Genomic DNA, 21,031 nt, shown 5'->3' on the forward strand with positions numbered 1-21,031 from the left:
CATATTTATTTTCCTTATGGGACGATCATTATACAAGGCTTCACGTTATGCTGACCTAGAGTCAATCTGATTTTATGAACACTTCACGTCTCTGTAGTTTCCATTCTCGTAAGACAAGGCAAAAAGACAAATCACTACAACAAAATTTAAAACGGTGTAAGAGTTACAACAATTAAAAAAAAAAAAAACCAACCAATATTTCCATGGTTGAAATTAGAAATTTAGAAACATTTCAAAATACATATATTCAAAGAAACATAAGTAATTTAACTGATGAATTCCTGGAATAAATTTAACTTTAAATTTGATCTTTGGCCAATTCAGAGATGCAGGAGTCTTTAAAAATCAAATTACTTTTTTGTTATAAACAGAAACAAAGCATCAAAAAAGGCACTGAGTATTTGCTACAGTGAATAAATAAAAAAAATCTGGCACATTCTAGGAAAACATAATTTTCAAAACATACAAGTCAATGTCAAGATTTACAAAAAAGTTCTGGACATTGGAAAGGCAACATAAAATGTTTATGAAAATATCTTTTGCGAAATATTTCCAGAGAAGAGTCAAAATGTACACTTCAGAAACTTGGTTGATAAGAAAGTACAATAAAAGCTTAAAATAAACTAGTTGGAGTTGGCAATCCCAGTTTGTCTTTTATTCTAGAAATATTTACCAGTGTGAGGAAGATTTATGAGGAAAATTCTGGGGGTTAATTTTTACTGTTAATATTCAGGTAGTGTTGGTGTTTTGTTTCTATGTTTTCATTATTTAAAGGGATGATGGACAGAGCCACCTATTTAAAAAAGTTTAACTGTTACAGTTTGGTATAAGGCTTCCAGGTATTTCCGAAGCACTAACTGTAATGCTACAGAACACTGCGAGGTCTGTCAACTGCTTGAATTGTGTCCCTACTGGACAAACTTGACAAGTAGAGGACAGAAGAAAACAAAGAATCATATCACCTCTTTAGACTTTAGGATTCTAAATATGGCAGGATTTGTGTTTTAAAGACCGTATTATGCCAGAAATGGTTTCCTACTGAACAAGTTTCCAAGCTTACTGTTATTCAACCAAGTTTTTAAAATAAAACAAAAAACAACTTTATAGTGAGCTTGTACTTCCAAGCTATCTATAATCTTCTGCTTCCATCTACCGTTTTAACATATCCAAGAGGATAGTTTGTGTTTCCTTATATACTTTCATGTTTATTAGGATAACAAATGATTTTCAAGATTTATAGTTTATCAAGTAAAAACTAAATCAAGGTTAACATGAGAGACTAAAGTAAATTAGAGCTCATAAGTGCTCTCAAATTACAAGGCAATTTAGGTTATAATATCTGTATTTGCAGTACAGAGATGGGGAAAATAATTTTTAAAGTACAAGTTATTGGGTACTGTCAACATGCAAATTTACTTATTGTTATGAACACTTCAAATTTCAATGAAATGAAACTTAATCACACATAATCAGAACTGTTCCATCTTTCCAAGCAAGTTTCAAATTTTGTGAAATTTGGTATGTACACAATTTATGTGAGTTTCATCCTTAATGCGAGCTAATTTTTTTTTTTTTTGGGTAAAATACTGATTTCTTTCCCTTTAATGTAAACTTTAAGTTTCAAATTTCTGAAATTTGTTGTGTACCCAAATACGAATTTCACCCTGAATGTTAAGTCACATTTTTTTTTACTGGATAGGCAAATTCTGATTTCTCTCTCTTTAATGTAAAGTTTTTGAGTATGTTGTGATATAATCACATTTACTTTATTTTTCATTCAAAGAAAATGGTCTGACTTGGTGTACCTATGACTTGTTTTTTTCAGACTAGGATGAAGTATAATAACTTTAAGTAATATGAAATATTGCTTGGGATAATTAAGGCATCTATAAAATATATATAGCATTTTACTGAGTAACATCTATAAAGTATATAGATATAGATATGAAATAATAGATACTAAATTTTTTTTTGGGCCCAACTCTTTTCTTTTTCTTCACAAGTTATGGAACAGAAATCATAAAACCAAAAGTTTCAAACAATTTTAGATGTTAACAACTTATTCAACAATTGTTAATAAATTTATATAAACTTCAACATAAACATTTCGAATTAGTGGTTTCTTTCATAAAGGAACATTGAAATATTATCTTTAATGAAAGATGTGTGTCGTGAGTGTATCTTAACAAAGCCTTGGATTTGGTATGCCCCATGAATGCGTTCATCCTGAAATGTACTCTCATTCTACTTTAACATTTCTGCCCCCTGGGGATCTTTTAATTTTTTTTCTCTTAAGGATGATGGGATGTGAGGTGCACATAAGCTGGTTTCTATAGTATGAATATGGTCGCAATGGAGTAGGATTTGCAAATAGAGCACATTACACACAAAATATAAATAACTTCCCTTTCAAAGTCACTGAGAGTAAAGAATACAGAATATGGTTATAGGCACTTACACTGCTATCAAATTCACTTCAAAAAGAAGTGTTTTCTTTAGAAGGGTTCATGGCATCAAAAGTTCCAATTTTGGATAGGATGCTTTTCATGACATAAAAATAATTATACACAAAAGAATGATGGTGGTGAGGAAAACAAAATCCAAATTTACAGACATTTTTAACTTCTTTTGGCTTTAATATTAAAATAAATGAGATTAGTGGGGTAACTGATCTCATTTGTAAGGTAAATTGGTTTTTATGTGATTGGCCAATCTTGGTCGGAAATTTGAATTTTAACAGACAAAACACCAATGTCTTCCTGTGATTTCATAATCCTGGTGTGCACAAGCATGGCCACACACACACCCCATTATAAAGGCATGACAAACTATGATAAACTAAGTGGTATCCCAAACAGATGATAATCTACAGGCTGTTTTACAAATGTAGAACACAGATTACATTTTTTCAGGTAGAGGCAAAAGTTATTATTTCTCCATCTCTGCTAAATTCATTTATCTTCTTAAGGCTTTCACAGAAAGCACCATTTCATGAACAGGCAATTCAGTACCCAGACTTGGACTGGAGAATTAACAGGACTGAGGTCTTGATGCAGTTCATAAAAAAACAATTAAAAAGAAAAAGCATCAAAAAACCACATTTAAAATAAGCTGTCCATATAGAAAGACTGAAGTGTTGAGAAGTTCCCAGCTTATATTCTACAGAGTACTGAAAGGTTTAATGTTAGCAGCCCGTGAAGTACGTGTAGTGAGGAGAAAGAGTCTGAGAACCAACTTAACACCCTTGTTTTCCCCATTCCTTGGGTGAAAGAAACAGTGGCAGTCTACAATTTCTCCTCATGATTTTGTAATGGTCAAATCTTTACATCTTGGGATTCAACCATCTTGGCAAGTGTCTTCTTGATTCTCAATGCTGTGAGCCTAGAGGCTGGATTGTGGGCCCAGCATTCTGACATTAGCTTCAAAACTGCTCGTAGACACTGAAAAATAAGAGAAGTCGTGAGCAGATAAGCATCTCTGCCAAGACTATCAATCACTTTCTTAGAAGGCTGAATTACACTTACTTCATCACTGTTCCATCGATTAGACACAACTGGCCGCAACCGTTTGACACACACAACCTCACGCATATCTTCATAAGAAGGATCACTGGGTACCATGTTGTAATACGGCAATTGGTACTCTTCCACAATGCCTGTAAAGAATTTAAAAACATACTGGGCACAAAAATGGTGACTGGATAAAATATTTCTATACAGCATTTCTCACTAAATGATGAAACTAAGATATTACTACATAAAGAATTAAAAAAAAAAATTATAGAGTTAACAATTCACTTTCAATAGTTACTACATGTTCTTCTCTTGTCTTACGTTCAATTATTTCTCTACCTCCATAAAGGTCTCTACTACAACTGTGATATATTCTATCCACAAAGAGGGTATCACCAATATCTCTTAGAAAAAGGAAGGTGAACTTGCTCACTTTTCCTAATTTTTTAATCTATTTTCTTACACGGCTGCTTTACTAATAAATATGGCTAATTTTTGTTTTGTAGTAAAAAGACTTAACATACTGTGCAGGAGAGTTAGGATAGTGGATTTGAGGGTGTCATCCTTAGAAAGGGACGCTTGCAAGGTTGGGCCCTGGGGTTGGTACCTGGGAACTTGATTGGTAAGCAGTTCCACAGCAATATAAAACTTCCTCAAAATGTCAGAGTAACTTTCTGTGGCTAAACTGTTTGCACAAACACTGGTTTATGCTGACCACCTGCTCTCCTTGTGGGAGTCTGGAAGGTTGGTGTATGCCAGGCAGAAGATGACTGTATGGTCAGTTCCTGATAAGAAGTCTGGGTGTCAAGTCTCTAACTAGGTTCCCTGAAGGCAGGATTGACCACATGTGATCACAGTTGGTTCCTGGAGGACTTAAGCATGTCCTTTGTGACTCCACTGGGAAAGGACTTTTGGAAACATGAAAACAATCCAGGAACAAACTAAAACCTCATTGCTGCTGAGTTAATTCAGGTTCACAGTGATCTTATAGGACAGGGTACGGGACAGAGGAGAACTGTCTCATAAGGTTTCCAAGGCTGTAATCTTTATAGAAGTATTTTCCCATCTCTTTCTCTCCTGTGGAGAAGCTGGTGGGTTGAACTCCTGATCTTTCGGTTAGCAGAGGATAGAGCATAACTTAACCACGGCTCCACCAGGGTTCCTTTGGGGAAGAATATGCCTGGTTTATCTTTTCGCTTTAGTCAATCTTAGTCATGAGTATGTGAAAGCCTGTGAATTCTTATAGAGAATCACTGAACCTAAAGGTGTACTTTGGACATGTTAGCAGGAGGGACCAGTTCCTGGAGAAGAACATCATGCTTGGTAAAGTGGGGTCAGTGAAAAAGAAGAACATTCTCAATGAGACGGGCTGACATCGTGGCTCCAACAATGGGCTCAAACGTAGCAATGACTGTGAGGATGGCGCAAGACCAGGCAGTATTTCGTTCAGTTTTATGTAGGGTCACTGTGAGTCAGAAGCAAAGTGATGGCACCTGACATGACAGTAACAGAAGCGGACTTGGGGTGCCCTAACTCACATACCATTTAAATAACTACAACTGTTATTTTTTAAATAATGGGTATACAAGTATAACCAGTACCACAATACCCCAAATTCCTACCTCCTGTGATACAACGACGAGCCATTTCCCAAATGATCAGGCCAAAGCTATAGATGTCAGCCATTATGTATGGTTGGAAATGGTTTTTATTCAGGCTTTCATCTAACACTTCTGGAGCCATATAGCGCTTGGTGCCCACCCTGGTATTCAAGGGCACATCAACTTCATTTGTGTCACTGAAAGAACAGAAAGACAACATACCTGTTGAGGTTGATAAAATAGGTAATCTTGTATTTTGTCACATTGTGTAACTGTCTTTTCTCTATGTCTCCACAGTCTTTTATCAGAAATTCTTGAGGCCAGATGTATTTTAAAATCTAGAATCCTTTACTTTTACCATTCTCAGTTATTCTTGGGTTTAAAAATTATAGATAGGGATTAAGAATTTATATATGCTACATATTATGTAACTGCCCAATTGGGTCTCTGGAACAATACTCTTAACTCAATATTACGTCTGCAGTAAAACACCGCTAGAGACTCACAGCAAACCTGTAGAGATTTTCTGAGGAGTGGATGGTAGGTTTGAAACCTTGACCCTTGAGGTTAATAGTCCAGTACTAAGTCTGAATATTTATACTAAGCTGAATAAATAAAGACAAATACATTACATAATTTTCAGGTCAGGTTTTTGTCACCAAACAAGTTTGGTGCTTAAGGAAAGAAGACAGTACTAAATTTAAGCAAAAGAATATGTCCCTGAAAAAAAGAATGTGAAATTAAATTGACAGGAATCATTTACTTTTACCATTCTCAGTTATTCTTGGATTTCAAGATTGTAGATAGGGATTGAGAATTTATGTGAAAAATTCCACTAAACAGCACTCTAAAATTTCTGCCAAAATCAGTCTTCAGTTACACCATTATTTAATTTTCCATATTTAGGTTTGGGACTGATTTTACTTTTGTAGTGTCATGAAAAGAACGTTGCTGTTAGGTGCCACTGAAGTGGTTCCTGCTCCTAGCAACACTGTATAGGGTTTCTGAGGAGGAGCTGATGGGCTTAAACTGCCGACCTTGCTGCTAGAAGTCCAGTGCTTATCCTACAGTGCCACACAAGGGACTCCATGGGAAGAATACCAGAATAAAAAAATTTTACAACTGTGTTCATTCTCTCCTGTTGTGTATGCTCAAAAAATTTATGGTAATAACAAAAATCTTACAAAATAAAAGACTCGACCTCATGCTGCTTACAAATTAGTACAAAAGGCAGTCATATATGTAATAGCTAAAAGGTTAAACATCATATTCTATTTTAGCTTTGTTATTAGTTGTATATAATGCAAGGAGTTGTTAGAAAGTTTGTAAAAATTCCATTTTTCCATGAACTTTTTGAAGCCCTCTCACAGGTAACCATAATTTTATCTGGCTAGGCCATTTTCTTCCTTGTTTTTGAGTCACCTATGTAGAAGGGGAATTAAAGCCAGGGCATAGAGGCTGTCACCTAAGGAGATGCTGTTGTTGTTGTTATGTGCCGTGGAGTCGGTTCCGACTCACAGCGACCCTGTACAGGGTTTCCGAGGTTGTAAATCTTTATAGGAGCAAGAAAGCCTCATCTTTAAAGGAGGCTAAAGAAAGCCTTGAGAAGATTCCACATGTGATTATCAATAAGCCTGCAAAGAGGGAGCAAAGGAGCATGTGGAGAAGCACAGAGAAACCCAGAGTGTTATGCCACAGAAACAAAGAGAAGCAAGTATCAAGGAGAAAAGAGTCAACACTGCTGAATACCGCTGAGGTTAAGTAAGTTGACAACTAAAAATAGTCTTCAGATTTATCAACATGAAGACAGGTCAATGACAACCTTAATAAGAGATATTTCAGTGGAATGAACAGAGTGGGTTGAGGAACAAACAGAATGAAAAGTAACACAGTTGAAAAAGATTACTACCCACTTATCCATAAGGAAGAAAAAAAATGACTCCAGGAAATAAAGAAGTACAATGAAATAGAAGTCTAAGAACAAGGAAAATATTGAATGTAAGAAACTAGTGGTAGTCTTAGGAAAAGCAAATGGAAAAATAAAAATTAAGAGAGGAAGCAGTTACTTTTCCCATTTTCATGCGATAAGTTCAGCCTTCATGACAGAGTAACACTTTCTTCTTTATAAGTCCAATCACACTACTTAGTTCTGTTGCAATTTTTACATAATCATATTGAAAATTTGTAATAAATGATGCATAGTGATTTTTCAATTTTTAGACTAAATTTAAGATTGTAAGGCATGAATGCTTTGTTGCTTCATGCTTTTACAGATGCTGGATACTATAAAGCAGATGTTAATATTGCATTATATTTTCTTATATAGCAGCTAATGAACATTTGGGCCAACGAACACTACAATGAGGGAAAACAACAGAAATGATTTAGAACACAGTAATAACCAGTGGGAAGCAGGCTTAAATGTTTCTCTCTCCCTTTTTTTTATACTTTGTGCCTATATGGTCTACCACATTCATGGATCTATTTGCAACACAGGTAAATCCATGCCTAGAAATAACCTCTGTCAAACCCACAACTTAGAGAGTTGTTCACATTTATTGTATGGACGGAAATAAACTCTGAAATGCTAAATAGCTACAGCATTCTAAAGTTGCAACAACATCAAAATGATTTAAAAGGTTTGGTAAATCAACTAACTGTTGAAAAATACTGACAAAATCAAGTGGGATGGAGAAATGGCATACTTATACCCCGTTTGTAAGAGTGTAGATTGATGGTTTCTGAAAGGATCATGTGCAGTATGCCACATGTAACCACCGGGTACAAACCCTTTGTCTGATCTTTCCTCCTCTCAAAATCCATCTTAAAGCGCTTGTAAACATATATATACACATAAAAATGGCATCACTGTTAATTAAAGCACTTTTGTAATGATAGAGATAAACTAGAGACAATCTTGTTGCTGTTAAGTGCTGTCGAGTTGATTCAGACTCATTGCCACCCTGTATAGGGTTTCTGAGGAGCAGCTGGTGACGCTTGCTTGAACTGCTGACTTTGTAGTCCAGCGCATTAGCTCACAGCACCACACCAGGACTCCAGAAACAATCTTAGCGTCCACTACTTAGGCAATAATTTGGATAAATTATATGAGTACTTCCATACTGAGGACAATTTTACATCAGTTATAAAAGAATATGGAGGATATGTCCTGGTGTGGTGCTGTAGGTTAAGCACTGGACCGCTAACCACGAGTCTGGCAGTTCAAACTCCTGGGGAACCTTATACAGGGTTCTCTATGAGTTGGAACTGACTCGACACTTAACAACACATAAACTGAAATGGAGCGATGTCTTAAGACAATACAAAGCAGGAAACTTGATCAATATGCATAACAGAATGCAAGTTTTGTAACAAACAAAACAAAAAAACAACTATGAGTGTAACTGCTGTGTTATTAAGTGCCCTCAAGTTGGCTCTGACTCATAGTGACCCTTATTGAGTTTCCATGGAGTGGCTGGTGGGTTTGAACTGACAACCTTGCAGTTTTGCTTCTGCTAGCTGTCCAGTGGTGTATCCCTGGTAGTGCAGTGGTTACAAATCGGGCTGCGAACCGCAAGGTCAGCAGTTCAAAACTACCAGCTGCCCCATAGGAGAAAGATGAGGCTTTCTGCTCTCATAAAGATTTACAGCCTTGGAAACCCTGTACAGGGTTGCTACGAGTCAGAGTCGGAGTCGGAACTGACTCCACAGCACATAACAACAACAGCAGTAGTCCAGAGCTTATAGTAACTATATATTAATATAAGTATATGAACACTTGCACAAATTTTTAGAATTTCATCAGCCTGACTACAAATAAGCAAATATCTTTTAGAAATTCAAATAATTTCAAAACAGCTACTCACCTGTTGAATTTAACAGCAAGGCCCAGATCTGCAATACAGCAACTTCCATTCCTCTTGATAAGGATGTTTTTGCTTTTCAGGTCTCGATGAGCAATTGCAGGCTTTCCTTGGGTGCCATAAATTTCTGTGTGCAAATGGCACAGGCCGCAGGCAGCTGAGTAGGCCAACTTGAGCAGAGCTCTGGTGTCCAGTGTGGCACACTTCAGGAAGTCATAGAGAGATCCATTTTCATGGTAGTCAGTAATCAAATAAAGCTGAGTCCAAGAACCTGTGCCTTTAATGTCTGCTGCTATAAAACCTGAAGGATTAGTGAATTTAAAAGGTTAGTTATCATCAGAGGTGATGACTGCTCATTCAGGAGACTGAGAACAAGCTAGGTAGTGAAAGAGATGATATAAATTTAAACTGTCTGACATTAAAAATCACTTGAATTCTTGCCAAAAACTGTATTTCTACCACTAACATACAAAACTATGCTTTTGCATTACATGTAAACAACAAAATACAAACCAATAATCATGAAAATGATACTATAATGACTGAGAAACAGTGTAAGATCACATTACCAGCTGACAATGAGTCAATTCTGACTTGTGGAGCGACTCCATGTTATATCATAGTACAACGTGCTCCACAGGGTTTCTCACTTCTCAGAAGTCAAACACCAGGCCGTTCTTCTTAGGCACCTCTAGGTGGATTCAAACCTCCAACCTCCCGGTTGGTAGACGAATTCATTAATGGTTTGCCCCACCCAGGGATTCCGTACGGTCATATCATATAATAATCTGGGAAATGTTCTCAATCTACATGATTCTCTTATGTAAAACTATGAAGGAAGAATGTGGGAATGTTCTCAATTTCAAATAGAAAAGTGAATACTTTAGAATAATAAAGCAAAAAATGTTCAAAGCTCTTAAGCTAAGTCAAGTCTCATTTAACACCTTATCAATATTTGCCTTTCCAGGATGGCTTACTGACTGGCAGATCCACATACTTCTTCCTCTTTTCTTTTGTTTTTCTCAGATCCTTCACTGCCAAAAAAAAAGGTCACTGATTGCCTACTCGTACTACTGTCCTACACACAATTCCAAATTAAAGGGTAGGGAAATAGTAGTTGGGAAAAAAAAAAAATCTATAGAACTTGATCAGTTTATGCAGCCTACTGGTCAAATCAAAACTATTTTGCTATCGTGTTAAGAATGGGAAAAAGTATGCTATGCATAAAACATTCAATGAAGTTGTACCTTATGGGAGAGAGGTGTTTAGCTTATAAAAGATATAAGGTACATCTAGTTTTAAATTACCTTAGAAATTTGCCTAAATTACTTATAAAACACTTTTTTTTGTTAACTATGGTAAGTCAATAAAGTATTTTTTTCAGTGTTGTAACTCACTGCTGTCTCTTTAGTTGTGAAGTAAATAAAGTGGTTAGTTGGCATTGGGGATTGTGTTGTGTTTAATCTGTGCATTCTATTGAGTTTCCTATATAGTGAAATTTACACATGTGAATTCACAAAATGCTTAAAAAGCCCTTAAGGTAGGCTTCCACCAGCATACCTCTAACCTTGTTAGAACATGTAACTGACTAGAATCAAATCAAATCAAGTCAAGTCAAACTTGTACTCACCAAGGATATTCTCATGGCGCATAAGCACAGTTTGGTAGATTTCAGTTTCTCTAAACCAGCTAGCTTCTTCAGTGGTAAAAAACACTTTGACTGCAACTTTTTCACCACGCCATCTACCCATCCACACTTCTCCATATCGGCCTTTACCAACTTGCCGAACCATCTGAATCTGTTTGGCAATAGTTCGCTGAACCTTCATTTAAAAAAGTAAAAGGATTTGAACTCTTCACAGAAAGAACTTATTAAGACTAAGAAACTGGTCTAATTATCCATTCCCTTGAAAAAGCATGGGACATGCAACCAAATGACCAACTCCGATGTTGTAATACTTTCCCCCTCCCTGTAGACATGCCATTGGGTAATATCCTTCCACATGCTTGGCCACATGACTTGTATCTGACAATAGAATAGCATATGTGACTTAAGCAAAGACTTGAAAGTGTTTGTGCACTGGACTATGCATGAAATATAGTAAGTGCTTATTAAATATTTGTTGAATAAATGAAAGATGCGTATTAACTACTACCTTTTACTTTCAGAAGTATTAGTATCATTCTAAATTTAAAAGACCAGTGTTCTAGAAATCAAACAACATTATCGGATTGGGCAAATCTGCTGTAAAAGTGTTAAAAATAGAAGATATCAGTTTGAGGACTAAGGTGCATCTGATTGAAAGCCACAATATTTTAATCACCACATATGCCTGCAAAGGAGCCCTGGTGTGGCGCTGTGGGTTAATGTGCCAGAGCAGACTGCAAAGCCGTCTGAACTGCAAGGTCAGCAGTTCAAGCTCACCAGAGCTGCTCCTTGGAAACCCTATACAGGGACGCTATGGGTTGGGATCGACTTGACGGTACTTAACAACAACATGCCTGCAAAAACTGGACAATGAAATAAGATTGGAGAATTGATGCCTTTTAATTATGGTGTTGGCAATAAAAAATTCTGAATAGACCATTGAGTGCCAAAAGAATGAATAAATCTGTTTGGGAAGGAGTACAGCTCGAATACTCCTTAGTAATAACATGGATGGCATGACTTTGTCTCACATACTTTGGACAGGCTATAAGGAAGGACCAATTCCTGGAGGATATCATACTTTGTAAATAAAAAGGTCAGCAAAAAAAGTAGACGTCTCAATGAGATGTGGACACTGTGGTTGCTACAGTGGGCTCAAACAGAGCAACCATTGTGAGGATGCAGTGTTTTGTTCTGTTGTGCACAGAAGTACTGTGAGTTGGACCCGATTCAAAGGCACCGAAAAATAACATGTTCCAGGTTGGAAATGTATCTTACAGAAAATCATTTTGCTTTTACTGTCAGTTGTTTTCAAGCTGTATAAACACTGAGACTAATGAATGAGGGCTGACCAGATCAAGATGGAATACCTGTGGGCTGATGCTGACTAAGCCTTGAAAAATGAAGGCTTAGGGAGCTTCCTGGTGAGTGACAGGATATCAGTCCCACACTATGATTCCTCCCAGACCTCATTCTCTGACTCTCCTCTTCATTTTAATCTTTTGTTTGTGATTGCAGTTATATTGGTTCCTGTGAGTTCTGTGCATGGTTCCAGTGAACCCTAGGAGGATACAAAAGTGTACTAGAGTGGGCTGGTCTGAAATAGAGGGAGCCATATGGGCTCCTGAGCCTGTAGCTGTTACCCATTTACCTAGCTCCAGGTAGATGGGGATCAGAGTGAGAAGGACTGTGTGAGCAGCTGGCGTTTGAACTGAGCAAGTAGAGAAAGCTGAGATTTCCAAAGGACTCAATTGGCATGCAACGTGGGATTTGTTATCCAGCATACAAATGGCATCAAAAGTGGGTCACCTTTGTCTCCCTGGACTGATTTGTACAATATACCTAAAATAACTTACTTCATAGATCATTTCTTATAGAATCTCCTTAAAATCTTAAAAGTTAGCATTACTGAGATTTATTTACATGCAATAAAAGTCACCCTTTCTGGGTACAGTTCAGTAAGTTTTGACAAATGAATATAGCCATTTAACCATCAAAACCACACTTGGGATAAAGACATTTCCATCATCAAAAAGTTCCCTTTTTTCTTTGAAATCAATCCCTTCTTCATCCATCCCCACCCCTGACATCACTGATCAGTGTTTTGTTCGAACAGTAATGTCTTTTCTAGAATATCATAATAATGAAGCTACAATATGTATAGGTTTTTGTGTCTGGTTTTGAAATTCACTCACATTACTTTATCAGTTCATTCTTTTTTATTGCTGATTAATATGTTACTCCATAAATATATCGTATATTACTTATTCAATTACCAGCTTATGAGCTTTGGGGTTGTTTTCATGTACCTCTATAATTAACCAAGTTACTATGAGAATGCACACTGAGGTCTTTGTGTGAAAGCTTTCATTTCTTTGTAGCAATTTTGAACATTTTGTGCTTTCAGTGAAGTGTCAAAGCAGTTTAGTCTTCATTCAACAATTTCTATACAAATTGTTCACTGACTTTGGTTACATTCTTTACAATGACTGAACATTTTCATTATTTCTATCCTCATTGTTTCATTAGTGGCTGTACCATTCTGAATTCCCAATTGCATATAAGACACGCATAGAAAAGCAAATAAATCTTACTTAGATAGCACAGTAGCTTCACAGACTGAACATACCCATGTATCCAATATCTAATTTGTAAATGTATTACTGTGTTTTGGTAGGAAAGTATCACATTGAAGACAGTGTCCTCTTTAGGGTGATCAGTGAGAATTAAGTTTCAATTTCCAAATCTCTAATAGGTATACTTCCAATTAGTTCAACCTTATTAGATACAAGGATCTTATATCAGATTTCTCTTCAAGATGGCTAATAAAAAGTTTAGAGCAAAAGTTGCTGAGTTACTCGAGCAGTTATACAGAATATTGTGAACACAAGCTTCTTTACTGCTTCACCTGTGACTCTATCTTACTTCATGTCTTTGGTGTTACTGGTTTTATTCCCTGTAGACCATTATTGTTTTTGTTGTTGTTAAGTGCCACAGAGCCCGTTCCAACTCACAATGACCCTGTATAGGGTTTCCAAGAAGCAGCTGGTGGGTCTGAACTGCTGACCTTGCGGTTCGCAGCCCAATCCAGTGCTCATCCTGTAGTGCCACACTCACCATATGAGGCCACATTCTCTATCAATACAGGATTCAGGTTCATATGAAATTCTGTCTTACCAATAAAGGTAGTCCAGATCCACTACCAGAGCTTTGTGACTGGTCAATAAGGTCTTTTAATGATTCTCCAACTGGAATAAATGCTTCATCTTGCTCCAAATCACGATTATAACGACGTCTGTTTGAGATGCTCTTGCAATATTGTCTTTTAGAAAAGCAGGAAAGAATTGATATTAAAATATTGTAATTACAAAATTTGATATAAACCTTGAGATTGTTTATACCATTATCTTTCCTTTGGACAGATTTCATGCCCAAATGAACTCTTATCAGGTTATAAAATATGTCTAGAAATGAAGTTTATCAGGTAAAGTCCTATATATCTCGTTAAAATGGGAAGACACCCATGGTATTGTCAAGTGAAAAAGGCAGATTAAAATCAGCATGTAAAGTAGGCTCCCACTTATAGAAAATTAAAATAAGTATGTGTTTTTTACATATGACTAAATAGCTTTGAAAGGATGCAGGGTTAAGTGAGAAGTAATAACTATTGATGCAGATATAAAAGGATTCACTTTCTATTTTGCACACATGTGATACCTAAGGTTCTGTGTCAACCTGATGTTTGATAGTTGAGATGCAGTTATTCCCCATGATGAGATCTAATAAAATGTAGTCAAGTCTAGGATGAGGTCTGCTGTGAGTAGTCAATCAACTGAAGGGTAGCTTTCTCAGGGGTGTGGCTTGCTTCCAATATGCAGATTTTCAGGCAAGGGTTGCTTACTCTATGTTGGGTCTGGATCTTATATGCTGACCCTGGGAGTCATCAGCAGCTTAACCTTCTTACCTGCCAGACCTGCCTGTCTACCTACCATCTGTCCTGCCTGCCAATCTTGGTTCATCAGCCCTACAGTTGAGTGAGTCAGAAGCTTCTAACTCACAAACTTGGGACTACGCATCTCTACAACTGTGTGAGCCATTTCAGTAATCTAAACCTCTGTATACACCTACATATAAGGAACTCTGATAGCATAGTAGTTACGAGTTGGGCTGCTAACCTTAAAGTTGTTGTTGGTGGTGGTTCCGACTCATAGCAACCCTGTACAGGGTGGTTAGCAGTTCGAAATTACTAGCTGTTCTGTGGGAGAAAGATGAGGCTCTCTGCTCCCATAAAGATTTACAGCCTCAAGAAACCATGTGCAGGCTTGCTATGAGTCTGAACCGACTCCACAGCACACTGCCACCACCACACGTACATATATGTATATTTCACTGGTTTTGATTCTTTACAGATTGTAGCCTAGGAGATTTAGTACCGAGAGTGGTATTAAATATAAGTTAGTATTTTTATAACAAAACAAAATGTATTTCCATAATGAAAAAAGAGTACAGTACTTTAAATATCAAACAAATTCTCTTATCTCTTAATAGTTCATTCTGATATTTTTTTGACTGCTCACATAAACTTGTCAAATGATCAAATATTTCCAACAGGAAGATGGAGATTAATTGCAGTGATGTGTACATCATTTCAATTTACACATATATCTTTTATATATATTGTAAAACCTTCAAAAACTGGAACCTCTGTAAGGTAGAAACCTGCCAGAATGGTCAACTCAAACATTTCCCACCACGACAAGAAAATGAAAGCTGCACTCTGTCAATGGTAGAAAACAAGGCAGTTGTGCCCAGTGCTGGCTCCCCCACGTTTCACTGTATCTGTTTATTTTTAATTACGTTTGGTTTGGGTTTTGGTCTGCTTTATTTCACTGTGTTTTAAATAAATATTTCACAAATATTTGAAATTCAAACCATTTCCCTGATAATTCCATTTTTATCTTTTTCTCTACTTGTCTGAAGGTGGTCATATCTTATCTATTATTTGTACGCACTAGACTACAAGGCCAGTTTTAACCATAAGGTTGGCAGTTCAAACCCACCAGCCACTCTTCAGAAACCCTATACAGTGTCATTATGGGAACCAACTCAACGGCACTTAACAACTACATAAAAATGTATATTCATAAACAATATAGTTTTTGTATGTAAAAATGTACATGTTATTTTGTTTTGTTAGGTGCCATCGAGTCACAGAAACTCTGTATAGGGTTTCCTAGGAACAGCTGGTGGATCTGAACTGCCAATCTTGTGGTTTGCAGTCCAGTGCTGACCCTACAGTACCACACCATTAGTCCAAAAATGTACACAATTGGCATATATTACATTACTATTTTACACATTATCCATGTTGATCCATGTAGAACAACTTATTTTTTATCAATGCTGAATGTGTCATGCACTGTTTTACAAGTTTCTCTCATTTTCTTTATAAAACTCCTTTAACATAAGTAGCCATTAATTTACTTTGTTCATTCTAGACGTTTCACAAAATGAAATCACTTAATATTTGTCTGCTTGTTACTGACTTATTTGACTTAGCATTATGTTTTCAAGGTTTATCCCTGCTTTAATAGCTTTTAAGTCATCTATAGATTCCTGCTGTGGTGCTGTAGGATCAACACAGGACTGCAATCCACCAGGTTAGTGGCTGAAACCCACCAGCCACTCGTTGGAAACCCTGTACAGGGTCACTAAGAGTCAGAACTGACTCAACAGCACTAAACAACAACATAAAAGTGAGATTGAGGGGTGAACTCTCACGTTTACTTTGTAAGCATCTGTATTGCTAAACCTTTCTACAATGGAATTGTTGTTGTTGTTATGTGCCGTTGAGTTGATCCCGACTCATAGCGACCCTGTGTACAGGGTTTCCGAGGCTGTAAATCTTTACGGGAGCAGAAAGCCTCATCTTTCTCCCGCAGAACAGCTGGTAGTTTTGAACTGCTGACCTTGCGGTTCGCAGTCCGATTCGTAACCACTATGCTATCAGAGTTCCTTGTGCTATATTACTGTAATAATCTTAAGAGTAAAAAAAAAAGAGAAAACATTTAAAACAAGATAGGAGGTGAGAAGAGCATGACTTAGAAAATAGTTTTTTTTAGAACAAGGCATAACACTAAATGATGATAAACACTTCACAACTTTCTTCTCAATTACGACTAAAGGTCCTAAATCATAAAAGAACCACTTTATAGTTGGTTTCTTGGGACAAATTTAAAATTCAGATACATGAAAGTTCAACATTCCATTAATAAGAAAATTGTAAATACTCATGAACACACATAAACATAAATAATAATAAAATGGTATCCAAATAATTCATTGGTAATGAGAAACTTGTTTCCCTTATAAAACTACCATTAGTTAATGAGAAATAACTAGCGAATGCAGGTTACCAGTTTGTGTATGACAGATGGTCAGTGGTTTTGGCCATTGGCTTTAAGACAACTGTTGATAAAGTATTCACTATTTTGCATCTTTTTAGTGTAAGTCTATCCAGTGGTCTTGAACAAATATTCAGTGGTCTTAAACAAATATTCAGATGAATCTTACTTGTAACAAAAGCAGCTGAAGAAGATGATCATCGCAACTATGCAGACAGTCATAGAAATGAGCACAACCAGCCACCGAACACTGTTATCGAAAAATGGACCTGACAACAGAAGTAAACATGTTATTTTTCTATCGCCACTCATTATTTTAAATCGTTTGTCTATTGTTGAAATCATAGAAATAATCTTTCTCAGATAATGTACCTATAACAACAGGTGGCAGTGTAGGTTGCAAATACTGGTTACATAAATTGGTCCGGCAACATTCTATTGTTCTTCGTAGCTGGGCTTTTGGTGAATCCTAGAGAGAGCAATGATAAAATTAGAAACATTTTAACACACAAAACTGATAAAAGAGTTATTTAGAAAATACATTTTCTAATTCAGTGAGTGAAAAGGATATTCAAATTTAGATACAAAAAAGTATTGGAAATTTGGTCAATTTTTTGCTGAAATATTACTGTGAAAACAGCAAATATTTCCCAAAGGAAAATCTATGTATGTAGATAGTGTTAAAATTATAAACATATTTGTGTTTTCTAACCCAGACTTTGGCATAAATATTTATTAAATAATTAAAATTAAGAATAAAAATTCTACTAAATTTTCAATAAGAAAGTAATTACTTTAAGGTCATACACCTTTTCTTAAACAGCATGGGTAATAAAATAAATTTAATTATAAAACTGTTTTTGTTAAGTGCCGTTGAGTTGGTTCAGACTCAGCAACCCTGTGTAGGGTTTCCAAGGAGTGACTGGTAGGTTTGAACCACCCCCTTGTAATTAGCAGTTGAATGCTTATCCAACAGCACCAGACCTGCACTCCAAACTATAAAAAGGATCTCACAGCAATATTATGACCTAAATGGGTGAAATTTAAAAAGGTATTCCTAGTCAAATGAAAAGTCTGGTAAGGAGAAGTGGTGAAGAAGGGCAGCAAATACTGTAGATACTGTATGCAAATCAATAAACCTGAAGTTGTGGCATAAATGGATGAGGGAAAAGGACAAAACACAGAAATATTCCAGAAAGTTTATTGGCGACTACCACCAGATGTGTACCTTAATAGAATAGAAAACTGGAACAGAGAAACAGCCTGTAGTCTTAGAAAGGACCAGATATAGAGCAGCAATCAGAAACAATTATGTATGACATTTTATTTGATTAACAGGGATAGTATTTGACCTGTTCTTTATGTGAATGCTGACATTTCAACACTGCCTGGGAGAACTGCCATTCTGAACTAGTACTTAAAAACTGTCAATGGAAAAGTGGTAAGAATAAAAGCAGAAATTAAGCATGCTATCTTTTACTAAGGAGCTCTGGTAGTGTAGTGTTTACGAGTTGGGCTGCCAACCTCAAGGTCAGCAGTTCAAAACTACCAGCGGTTCCATGGGAGACAGATGAGGCTTTCTGTTCCCGTAAAGATTTACAGCCTCAAACCCTGTGCAGGGTCACTTTGGATCGGAACTGACTCCACAGTACTTAACAACAACAATCCTTTAATATGGGATCATCAGAAAGGGAAAGTCTCAGTACAATCAATGTTACTTTAAAAAAGGTGCATTTGAGTTCATGATTTTAAGACTCTGTAAGGGAATAAAGGGGCAAGAACATTCAGAAACCTTCAAAACAACAAGTTATATTTTTAACTGAAATTTCAACTTTTTACTAAAAACAGATTTTACTTTTAAAAACAATCATAAAAATGAAGAGAGAGATGTATGTCAGCAGTTAAACTGGCAACTATACAGTAACCCTAGATTTAGAGAAAACTTATATAAAGAATGGAATGAAAAGCATATCACTCAAGGTGACTAAAAGCCATACCAAGTACGTGAGGATAGTGCCAGGAAGGCTAAAAAGACATACCAAGTACGTGAGGATAGTGCCAGGAAGGCTAAAAAGACATACCAAGTACGTGAGGATAGTGCCAGGAAGGCTAAAAAGTCATACCAAGTACATGATAGTGCCAGGAAGGCTAAAAAGCTCAAAACAGATTTGTTGTTGTTAAGTGCCGCCGAGTTGGTTCCGACCCATTACGACCCTGTATAGGGTTTCTGAGGAGCAGCTGCTGAATTTGAACCACCAACTTTGTGGTTCAAACTCACCTTACAGTTCAGTGCATTAACTCGCAGCGCCATACCCGGACTCCAAAATGGGTAGTCTCGCAGAAAATACAAAAGACAACCAAGAAAGGGTATCTTTGGCAGTACTTAGAGAAAGACGACCAAGCAATAGATCGAGTAGTTATGTAACCACAGACAATGGAGGGCAAAGAGAACATACAATTCTTTGCTCCTGTGTTGCTTTACTTCCCTATCAAGATGATTATAGGAGTGAAGCAGACAGAACAGTACCAGTAAGTGACAACTGATATTCCAGATTATGAAGTGATCCTGCAATGCCTGTGATATTCTATGAGCTCATATCTTCTAGGTAAATTATGTATATCCCTGGAACATGAAGGTACTTATAAAGAAAATGTCTGGAAGATAGGTGTGATTTAAGGACTGTAGAAACAAAGAATGTTGGAAACTAGATTGCTAAATGTCCAATTTTCCTTTAAAAGATAGACTAGATTTTGCCAACAACAGACTGTAGGCAGCACTCTATGCTGGAAAAGGAAGGGCTGTTCAATCAAATAGCTTAAACAACACCTTTGCCACTTGGTGACCCCCCCAGCAACTAACTTCTCTCTGGGCTTTAGTTTCCTCTGCTATAAAATGAAGGATAAAAACTTTTGCCTGTAAGGATGAGTGTGAGAAAATAAGGTACAGTATACCTAAAATGCAAATAACCAACACCCAATATATTGATTCTTTTTTCTCTGGTGAGCTTGACAACACTTATTTCAGACAAGGCGGTAAAATAAGACAGGAAAATCTGTAAATACCTATTGTTGTTAAGTACCATTGAGTTGGTTCCTATTCATAGTGACCCTGGTACAGGGGTTTCTGACGAGTAGCTGCTGAGTTTGAACCACCAACCTTGCAATTCTTACGACCCTGAAGTCCAGAGGTTATCCAATAGCATCACATTAGGACTAGAAGACTCAATATGGTTTCACCAGAAATAAACAACATCACACTCACCTCTATTTGTCTTTCATAGATTAGCTGTGTTATCTGGATAGGCCAAAACCTTTATAGAATTGGATAACACACTCTTTCCCCTCTCCTGCACTCTCCCTCCAGCTCAACCCCCATTCAAATCCATTTGCACCTCCAAATTTATATGGGGAATAAAAATCCTTGTTGGGGAAAAAATTCACATAGCATTCATGAAATAGGAGAGACTCTAGCTTAAATCATAAGGCTGGATGGAGAGAGGGGTGCATGAGGAAGGAACTGAAGTCAAAGTCAAACAACGCAGTGAGGTTTCTGAGAAATTACCCTTCCTACGTATAGAAATAGAAGAAACTGGATTTGCTAGGAGAGATCAGGGGTTGGAGGGAAAATCAAAGTCTGGGCAAACCAATGATTGCCACTTGAGTCTGTTCTGATCCAAACCTGGCTGTTTGTGTAATACTGGGAAGAAGAAAAGGTTTAGCATAAAATTTAAAGTGCTGTTCTCCTCAGGTTAGGTGCTAAATTAGTGGCTAGTCACAGTTACCAAGTAAAATTTAGGAATAGTGATATTTACCAAGATAAACTTATCTTAAAAAAAAAAATGTTTTTTTTTTTAATGTTTTGTGTATTGTGTGACAGTCTACATGGGGGAACATTAATTTTACATTCCTTCCATCATACATCATCTCACTGCCAAAGTTACCATCCTGTCCATGCATCATCACCCAACCAAAGGGTATACCCTGCAATCCTGCCCGCACTCCC

General features: G+C 36.7%; 1 protein-coding gene across 1 annotated transcript in view; it reads right to left on the reverse strand.

The window, feature by feature from the left end:
* Positions 1-2,880: 2,880 nt before the first annotated feature.
* BMPR1A (bone morphogenetic protein receptor, type IA) overlaps positions 2,881-21,031 on the reverse strand; it is a 157,329-nt gene continuing 139,178 nt past the window's right edge. Inside the window, exons 6-13 of the mRNA XM_006875917.1 lie at positions 17,401-17,497; positions 17,198-17,297; positions 13,802-13,946; positions 10,607-10,799; positions 8,980-9,277; positions 5,135-5,310; positions 3,525-3,655; positions 2,881-3,440 (exon numbers count right to left, since the gene is read on the reverse strand). Of these exons, the coding sequence (XP_006875979.1) occupies positions 3,315-3,440; positions 3,525-3,655; positions 5,135-5,310; positions 8,980-9,277; positions 10,607-10,799; positions 13,802-13,946; positions 17,198-17,297; positions 17,401-17,497 (1,266 nt within the window). The 3' untranslated portion in view covers positions 2,881-3,314. The remainder of the gene's footprint in view (positions 3,441-3,524; positions 3,656-5,134; positions 5,311-8,979; positions 9,278-10,606; positions 10,800-13,801; positions 13,947-17,197; positions 17,298-17,400; positions 17,498-21,031) is intronic.

The sequence above is a fragment of the Chrysochloris asiatica genome, unplaced genomic scaffold (genome assembly GCF_000296735.1).
Source record: "Chrysochloris asiatica unplaced genomic scaffold, ChrAsi1.0 scaffold00346, whole genome shotgun sequence".
NCBI classification, from domain to species: domain Eukaryota; kingdom Metazoa; phylum Chordata; class Mammalia; order Afrosoricida; family Chrysochloridae; genus Chrysochloris; species Chrysochloris asiatica.